This window comes from Lolium rigidum, chromosome 1 (assembly GCF_022539505.1).
Source record: "Lolium rigidum isolate FL_2022 chromosome 1, APGP_CSIRO_Lrig_0.1, whole genome shotgun sequence".
Classification (NCBI taxonomy): Eukaryota; Viridiplantae; Streptophyta; class Magnoliopsida; order Poales; family Poaceae; genus Lolium; species Lolium rigidum.
In genome coordinates this window covers 114,673,808-114,683,324 of record NC_061508.1, presented here as the reverse complement: position 1 = coordinate 114,683,324, position 9,517 = coordinate 114,673,808, and the positions used below count along the sequence as shown (strand labels likewise).

General features: G+C 45.8%; 2 protein-coding genes across 2 annotated transcripts; one reads left to right on the top strand and one right to left on the bottom strand.

Annotated features, from left to right (window-relative positions):
• The first annotated feature begins 3,928 nt into the window (after positions 1–3,928).
• On the top strand, positions 3,929–6,349 carry LOC124660309 (protein-L-isoaspartate O-methyltransferase 1-like). The gene is made up of 4 exons (XM_047198146.1): positions 3,929–4,108; positions 4,758–5,043; positions 5,434–5,598; positions 5,934–6,349. The coding sequence occupies exons 1-4, from the start codon at positions 3,929–3,931 to the stop codon at positions 6,182–6,184; spliced, it is 882 nt and encodes a 293-aa protein (XP_047054102.1). The 3' UTR covers positions 6,185–6,349.
• Positions 6,350–6,545: 196 nt separating this feature from the next.
• LOC124660406 (28 kDa ribonucleoprotein, chloroplastic-like) lies at positions 6,546–8,773 on the bottom strand. Its single transcript, XM_047198247.1, has 4 exons — positions 8,372–8,773; positions 7,619–7,720; positions 7,005–7,286; positions 6,546–6,892 (listed from the first exon to the last, which is right to left on the bottom strand). The coding sequence occupies exons 1-4, from the start codon at positions 8,771–8,773 to the stop codon at positions 6,830–6,832; spliced, it is 849 nt and encodes a 282-aa protein (XP_047054203.1). The 3' UTR covers positions 6,546–6,829.
• Between the last annotated feature and the right edge of the window lie 744 nt (positions 8,774–9,517).

The window sequence follows — 9,517 nt, the reverse complement described above, 5'->3', positions numbered from 1 at the left end:
ATATGTGAAGATGCGCCGAAGAAGAAGCTCTCCCATGGTGGTTTATGGGGGAGCAATCTACAAGACTTCGTCAAGCAAGCACAAGCAAGAAAGGCGTTCCATCTTGTTGAGGTCAAGATCGTCGTCATCAAGCTCAAGTGGAATGCGCAAGTATAAGGTTTGCGCTTGATAGGGTTTCTTTCTCACCGGTCTCATAGTGTAGTTGGAGACCGGTTTATAGTTTAGTTGCCGTACTATCAAGAGGGCTCTCGAGTGAGTAACTCGATCGTATCATTCGGAGAGAGCTCAAACCTTTGCATCCTTGCCTCATCTTTCTTGGTTATTATTTGGATCTTATCCATGTGATGATTTAGAGCTTGTGCTTATTCTCATGACAAGCTCTAGTTCATCAAGAATGGTTTTTGCACGAGCAACTTGTTGCATTTTCAAGATTGGAGGTTTTACCGGTATGTCTTTTTTAGATAGGTCAAACCTTTCATCATTTGTTTCTATCCTCCCTTGTTGGACTATGATGGTTTCCTGCATGATCTTGTAGAGCTTGTTCCTAGCTTTAAAACAAGCCCAAGATCATCAAAATCGGAGTCCGGATGCTAAAGTTATGCCCGTTTCAGTTTGATGTTTACGCCAGTTTTCGGGGGGCGGATATTCCGGCCCAAGTTTGGGGCGGATAATCCGGCCCCCGGAAAAATCCGGTTTTTGGACAAAACCGGGCAAATATCCGGCCAAATGTCCGGCCCCCATCCCGAGAGCAGTTTTCTCATGTCCTTAGCCGTTTTTCGGGGCCCGGATATTTTGCAAATATCCGGCCCGGAAAATCCGGCCTGAGCTGACCCAAACGGTCATATTTCGATGGGAGGGGGTATTTAAGCCCCCTTCTTCCTCCTTGGGCAGCTACCTCTTCCCCTTTGTGCTCTCCACCATTGTTGACCTTGAGAGCTTCCCTTTCCCTCTACTCCTCCTATGCTTCTTGAATCTTTTTGAGGGAAAAGGAAGAGGAGATCTAGATCTACATTCCTACCAATCAAATCCCTCTCTTTGTGAGGGGAATCCACTAGATCTAGATCTTGGAGAAATTTGGTGTTCCTCCTCTTATTTGTTCTTCCTCTCTTATTCCCCCAATAGCTTTTGTAGCTTTGTTGGAATTTGAGAGAGAAGGACTTGAGCATCTTTGTGGTGTTCTTGCCATTGCATTTGGTGCATCGGTTTGAGTTCTCCACGGTGATTCGTGGAGGTGAAAGCAAGAAGGTTGTTACTCTTGGGTTCTTGGAACCCTAGACGGATTCTAGGCCTTTGTGGCATCTTAGTGGTGTTCTTGGGGACTCCAATTAAGTTGTGGAGAATCTTCAAGGGCAAGGCCTTTGTGGCATCTTTGTGGTGTTCTTGGGGACTCCAATTAAGTTGTGGAGAATCTTCAAGGGCAAGGCCTTTGTGGCATCTTTGTGGTGTTCTTGGGGACTCCAATTAAGTTGTGGAGAATCTTCAAGGGCAAGGCCTTTGTGGCAATTTGTTGGGAGCCTCCAATTAAGTTGTGGAGATAGCCCCAAGCTTTGTGCGGGTTCGGTGACCTTCCTAAGGTCCCATAGTGGATCGAGGACATCCCTTTTGGTGGGAATTCTCGAGGAGAATACGGTGGCCCTCGTGCATTTGGAGTGACTTGTCCTCCACACCGCTCCAACGGAGAGTAGCACTCGCAAGAGTGTGAACTTCGGGCTACATCGTTGTCTCCGCGTCACTTCGGTTATTCCTATACCCGAGCTCTTTACTTATGCACTTTACTTTGTGATAGCCATCGTGCTTGAAGTTATATATATATCGTGCTATCACATAAGTTGCTTGTCTTGCTTAGCATAAGTTGTTGGTACACATAGGTGAACCATTGCTTAGAATAAGTTGTTGGTGCACATAGGTGAACCATAGTTTATAGGCTTTGGGCTTGACAAAGTAAACGCTAGTTTTATTCCGCATTTGTTAAGCCCATCTCGTAAAAGTTTTAAATCGCCTATTCACCCCCCCTCTAGGCGACATCCGTGTCCTTTCAGTGGTGGCCAACCTCACCAAAACGCGGCGGCAATGAAAAATAACACGTAAAGCAACAACGCATGCGTTTGCAGTAGACACGGCCATGAGCGAGGGAGCATCAGCGGCGAGTGATGCAACAACAACGGCAACCAATGGCAGAGGGGTTCCAAGGGAGGAGGATCCAGGGAGTGAGAGCGGAGCGGGAGTGATGAGGGAAGGAGAAATGAAGTAGTGCATGCGCGATGACGAAGGAAGTTTGGGGACAAAGGCTGCACGAGGAACCGGTTAATGATTCAGGACTTAAAACATTTTTTAAATATGTATAGTCAAGAATGATCATGAAAATTTTATAGAAACCAAGTCCATCGAACTTACAAAACTCTAAGAATATTACAGTATTTTCACCATTTTTTCTTACTTCATGAAGTATTGTTGTCGGGAATATTTTTACTAGGAAATGGATTGTTCCCTTATTTTTTCATAAAGTGGATTGTTTTCACTGAAATGGAATTTCTTTGACTCGCCAAAGCCAGCAAAAAAAATTAAGCGGTAAAGCTTTCTTTATTACTCAATTATCTTAGGTACAATTGATGCTAGGGATTGCAAGAGCCACACGTGGTAATCTAGAGAACCGTGAGCTAGATAATGAGCATGAACATTCCTTGCTCGGCCTTCATGAATAAAGCACACCTCCATGAAGGTTTCTTTTGTACTGCTAATTTCACTAAGAACAATAGCATACTTAAGGATACACTTATCCTTCAATGCGTTTATCACCTCCTAACAGACAAAGGATAGATTAAACTTTGTTAACTGAAGATTAGTAGTCAAGGCCTTCCCGACATGCAATATCTTTCAAGGTCGCGGGGGCGTATATAGCATCGCAACCTAGGGCAGATAATCCCAGATAAGTTCCATCTTGTCTCCTGTTGCAGCCACACCACCATGTTGCCACGTTAATCTTTGCATAGTCCCCACTAGGTGCAACCCAACGAGCTATCGCCGGTCGGACATGATGATCAACCGGCATTTCCTGTGGCGGTGAAGCACTCATATATTGGTCTACCATGAATTCCTCCATGAAATTGAGATTCTGGAAGATTTCTTCATGGATGGTCTTGCGATGAGCTGATCAAATATCGTACAATGCAACAACAATTTGAGCAAGCTGAGATTGATTTCATGACACGATCAAGAAGAATATCCATTCTTCGCATCTCGGCATTGGTTAGCGGATATGTGGACAACCAATTCTTCATCTAGTAAAGCCCATACGCTTCGTGACATTGCACATTCCAATAAAGAGTGCCGTCATCATTAGCAAATGACGGAAACCACACTCGGGGTGAAAACCATAGTTCGATGATGCCTAATTGGATCTGTGGGGATACTCTGATGCACTGGTAGAGGATGAACTCGATTGTCTCGCCTCTAACCAATCTTCTCGAATCTTTTTCGTATAGACTAAACGTGATAAGCATATCGAACAGTAAATAAACCCGTCTTCTCAAAAGGCCAAGCCCAAAAATTCCTCTCATTAGGCCAAAGCTAGCAACTATGTTTTCATTTTCTTAGGCAAAAAATATGGGGATGGGAGGGGATATCTCGGGATTATGTCGTTCAAAACCGGAGAAGTAAACGGACTAGTAGGAATTTTCCGGGATACGAAATAATCCCCTCTCATCCCCATAAATACCCTAGAAGTAAACAAGGCCTAGAGATTTCATTGTGTGTTTTTTTTAGCGGAAAGAGACTTTCATTGTGGTGTTCTTTTTTTTTTTTGAGTGGAAGTCTTCACTGTGGTGTAGGCGGTTTCACGCCCTCACGGGCCCATTTCAGCCCTAAAACCACATAGGCCTGTTAAAGCCCAATCATTCGCCAAGCCAAGCCAAAGCCGGAGAGAGAAGAGATGAGCAAGAGGCGAGCCGTGCTGCTCCTTCGGGAAAGATTCCGGTCCAGTTTCTTCGCGCACCACCGCGACCGGCGGACGAGCATCCACCGCCCCAGAGCCGTCGACTCCCCGCACTGCAGCAGCGCAGCAACTTATTCCTCCTCTAGGTCCAGAGCCTCTCCGCGCCCAGCCATGGAGGTACTCCGCTCCATCTTCTCCTGTCTCTCCCCGCCCCGCTCCGTAAGTTCTTCCTGGAATTGTCCGATTGCGCTGTAGCTGGCTGGTTCGTCTGATCTGGTTCATGGCGTCGTCCTATCGTGGACCTTTGATCTGTAACTGTGAGGATAGTTGGAGCGGAATTGGAGGGGAACCGTTTCTTTTTTCTCGATCGAAGGGGCCGCTGGAATTGTTTCTTCGCTAGAAATTAGAGTTTGCATTGGAGGGGAATTATTAGGGCACGGCGACTTATTCTCGCAGTGTCTCCTTCCTTGCGTACACATCTTTTGTAGTTGGCGGTTTATGCACTCTGATCCGACTAAATCTCTTCGGGCCCCTATACTCAATCTTCAGTGTGATCATCTTAAGGCCCGGAATGTGGATGGTGGGAATCAAACTCTCGATATCATCCAAATTAGTAGAAGGGCGCCGAAATGCTAGGCTATTATAAGTTTTTTCTTGGCGGAAACCATCGTGTGTGCGAGATAAAAGTGTTCTGATATGCAACGATCCATAAATTTCAGTTAATTTGTTGATCATAGAGAACCAGTTTTGTTCACTGAATTTTGCCACCGTCTAGAATGGGCAAGTCAGACTGATTATCTATGTATCATGATTCTGCTGCTGGCAGGCAATGACACACAATGGACTGTGGTCGAGCGGAGCTAGCGACAAGAACAAGGCCATGGTCGAGCAACTGCAGAGATACGGGGTAATCAAGTCGACCAAAGTCGCGGAGGTCATGGAGGCCATCGACAGGGGGCTGTTTGTGCCTCCGGGCGCTTCTCCCTACTTCGATAGCCCAATGGCAATCGGCTACAATGCAACCATATCCGCGCCTCACATGCATGCTGCTTGCTTGGAGCTCCTGGAGGGTCATCTGCAGCCTGGGATGCGGGCTCTGGATGTTGGATCAGGTACGTAGCAGACTTGAGTATACTCAATCAGTTCAACTGAAATGTCTGAAGTGAATTTGTCTGGCACCGTTTCAACTGAAGTATGGTCAGTTTATGTTCATGTCCCATGTCATTTGGCAAATTGAGCAACCTTCATCTTTTAAGTTTTAAAGGCAGAGCAGTCTAGCAACAGACATATATATGAGAAAGCTGCCTAAAGTAAAATACATGAGAGGGCAGGTCGCCACATTTGACATGTTATATTCTCCTCTCAACACCTACCTTTAAAGATTCAGTAGTAATTCTGGTATCTATCAGATCATATCTTTGTAAGTAATAATAATACTATCTTGTTTTAGTGGCTGAAATGCTTAACACCTTGGTCCTAAACTCTTTTGGTAAATTTGACAGGCACTGGGTACCTAACAGCTTGCTTTGCACTCATGGTTGGACCGGAAGGACGAGCGGTTGGTGTTGAACACATACCAGAGTTGGTTGCATCTTCTACAGAAAACATCAAAAAGAGTGCGGCAGACCCACAGCTTAAAGATGGATCTCTCAGTATTCATATTGCTGGTAAGTAAACCACGTCTGCGTGTTTTACTCATCTACTTTTCTTCTGTATTACTGTTTGGTAAGATGAAAATATAGACTTGCAATTTTCAGGTCTTGTATGCATACAAAACTGATAGAAGAACCTAATCAGCTATATCTTACATGGGTTGCTTACTTTCATTTGGGGCTAAGTAACAATCTATTTTAAGCTTTGGAACGAATTTATTGTTTGAGCATACCATTGGTTGTTTCCTCTCCATTTTCCATGTGTTTGCGTACCCTTTTTGACGAAAACCCATAGGAATTGTACCTATCTTTCTGTAGTGTGTCTCAAACTATGTTTGCAACTGATACAGATGGTAGGGAGGGCTGGCCAGAGCTTGCACCGTATGACTGCATCCATGTCGGAGCTGCAGCACCACAGATTCCAGAGGCATTGATCGAGCAGCTGAAGCCTGGCGGCAGAATGGTGATCCCAGTTGGGACCGTCTTCCAGGAGCTAAAGGTGGTGGACAAGAAGCTAGACGGCACAGTCAGTGTCAGAGATGAGACGTCTGTGCGCTATGTGCCTCTCACTAGCAAGGATGCCCAGCTACACTCAAACTGATCGCCACATTCTGCCATTCCATGTGCCAATCAAGGCGCTACGTTTGTACATAAAGTTTATCCTGCTGTCAGTGTACAACTCTGGGGTTTGTGGATACTGGCACTTCATAAGTAATGAAGCATATGTGTCTGTTTTGCTAAATGTTGTTCATGCAGTATCCTCGTAGCAACTGCTCTCACAATGATATAATCCTCTTGTTACTGAAAATTTGGGTTGGCGTAAATTGACTTATCCTGTAAGCTTGAGCAATCCTGCATTTCTATGGTTCTCTTAAGAAATGTCAGGCTGTGAAGCGAACGCAATTTTGGTCAGCAAGAGTGCACCGTCTCCCGTGCTTTATGTCCTTTGCATAGATATCATATTGGCATTATCAAGAAAACCTTGGATTATCATGAAAACACTAGGGCATCATTACAGTAGCCTATTAGAAGGTTTGAACTCATTGTGTATACAAGAAATTAACATGATAACTCAACACTGAAGAGAAGCTGAACAAAGGGCGGAGGGGAGAACCCAGCATCAGGAGGCTAATGCAGGATTTATAAGTGTCAAAATCAGCATCATTCTTCTGTAGTAACATTTCAGCATTGCTGTCTTATCTGTCCATGAGAAACCTTCAGTCATGCTCTCCAGATCCACGCCGAATTAGAAACCTCGCTGGGGTCGCTCAGCTGCAACGTTCACTCGGAGTGGGCGGCCATCCATCTCCTGGAGTTCATGATGACAACAGATTAGCATCAGCCGGGAGAAAAGTATTTTGCTTCCATGATGGAGTGGTGTTATTATGTAGTTTATGAAAATGATATGATGATGTTCTCACCTCTCCATCAAGTGCCTCAATAGCACTGTCGAGATCCTCCTTTGAAGCCATAGTTACAAAGCCAAATCCTCGTGAACGCCCAGTTTCTCTGTCGTACACAACTGTAGCGTTAAGTACGTTCCCATGCTTGCTGAACAAGTCCACCAACCCAGATTCTTCCGCTTGCCATGGCAGGTTGCCAACATAAGCCCTGAAAGCAGATGCAAACTGCCGAGGAGGTCTCTCCACACGGGAACCCCTTTGAGCTGCTTTGTTTACATTCAGAAGTCTCCCGCTAATGTCCTGTTTAATAGTAAGTTACCCAGTGAGCTATTCAGCACAGTATGCAGTTTATATATTCTGTTATAGTCACTCCTCCAAAAGAAACATGACTTAGATTGCCAAATTTTGGATGTATCTTAGATTGCCAAAACATGTTTCATGGGCCGAAGGGAGTATTATTTTCAAGTGTGCTGCAACTGAGTTGTTCATCAATCATGTTTTGAGTCATCTCAAGGCACATATGCATCATGATAACTTGAAGATATGCAAGTGATGAAAGATAGGAAACATCTGTGGACTCTAAACACAATTTTGAATAACTAAGTGAATTAGAAGATAGAAATGCAACTCACGTAGCGGTTGAATGTCTCAATGGCTTTGTCAGCTTCCTCAATGGTGCTCATGGTGACGAACCCAAATCCACGGCTCTGGCCTGACTCTCTGTTGTAAATAACCTGGAGTTGAAGAAAGCCACGTCAAATAACAAACACAAACTGAGCACAGCACACCAACTCCTCACAACCGGCCAGATAATATGACTGCAGATATTGAGCTATAATTCAGTGGAAGGCACCCTCAAAACTGCATCAATTATCAAATACTGCACAGAATATATAGACGGGTTCGCTTACCACTCAAATTTTACATCTGAGAACACAAACGGAACTGATAAAGTAAAATCCCGACCGTTTGCATCTACCAAATACTGCACAGAATGTATAGACGGATACGCTTACGCCATTCAAAATTAACATCTGAGGACACAAACGGAACTGATAAAGTAAAATCCCGACCGTTTGCTTTTACCAAAATGAACAGATTTTCAAGGCACAAGTAGATAACTAAATACTACAGTAGTAGTAAGCACAAGCGATTACTAAATTTTAATGTTTGCACAGCAAACCCAAACACCAACCTCAAATGCAGCCAGTTACCAGTTAACAGGGGAATTTTACAATTTGCCACCTTCTATCATTTGCTATTTTGTGTCTCACTGACATGACACTTCGAAGTAACAGCAGGGTAATCAAAGCCCATCACGTCAAGAAACGCAGGTTTTATTAAGTTTCTTCCTGATTATTTTAGGTAGCGCGCGGTAGGCTCACCTCGGCGACCTCGACGACGCCGGCCTGGTCGAAGAGCTGGGCGAGCGCCTCGCTGTCGACGTTGTACGGGAGGTTCCCGACGTAAATTTTGGCCTCCTCGGGCGGCTCCGACGCGTAACCCGCATCCCCACCGGATGCCGCCGCCACGGGCTCCTCCTCCGGCACCGCCTCGTCGGCTTCCTCCGCCTCGGTCCAGTCGAGGCTCGCCTCGGCGGCGTCGGATGACGCGACGAAGGGCGTGAGGGGGAGGCGGGGGCGGGTGGAGCGGAGGAGCGGCGCGCGGGAGAAGAGGAGCGGGAGGGCGGCGGAGGCCGGGGCGAGCTTGTGGTGGGCGGGGAAGGCGGGGTGGAGGAGGGCGGCGTCGGTGGCCGCGGCCATGGCGAGGGACATGGCGGTGGCCATGGTGGATGGAGCGGGAGAAGGGGATAAGGGAGGAGAGGAAGGGATTTGAGCTTGAGGTGCTCCGTGCTCTGAATTCGCGTTAATATACGCGCCGTTCTGGTTCGGGTGGGTTTAGTGGGCTTCTCACGGGCTTTTCTGTGAGCTTTGTTTTGGTTTGGGGCTTTGTCCAATGCAAGGCTTGATCGGTTGCTTTGCTTACAACTTTTTTTTGTCCGGGTTAATGCAACCTCTAGTACAGGGTTATACAAGTTGTTTGGTTGCCAACAATCCCAATTTCGTATAAGTTAGGAAGCAAAGTCTCTGGTGTTTGGTTGTCCACAAATCGTGTTTGAGAAAAATCACGGCTGTTTGGTTACGTCCAACGTGTGGAATACAAACACCTCCAAGACTTCTTGGTGGGCTTACCCATTTCACCGAAAATGCCCACAAGGTTTTCGACGAAATGGGGAATAACAAGACAACAACCATAGATCACATAGAACCATAGGTCACATAGTCACATAATTAGCAAGGCTAACATACGGATATTATTTCTAGCAGTGGAGTTGCACCACGAGGGCACGAGCGGCAACCGAGGGGTTACATAAATACCACCTCGCAAAATATACAAATGTGCCATCAGTGCATATCAACCCTAGCTACTCCCAAAATGTACATCATGGATGCGGTGTTCATCATCATCAGAAGAACACCAAGACAACAAGCATCCAATGCTTCGGCTCCTCACAGGTAATACTTCATCAG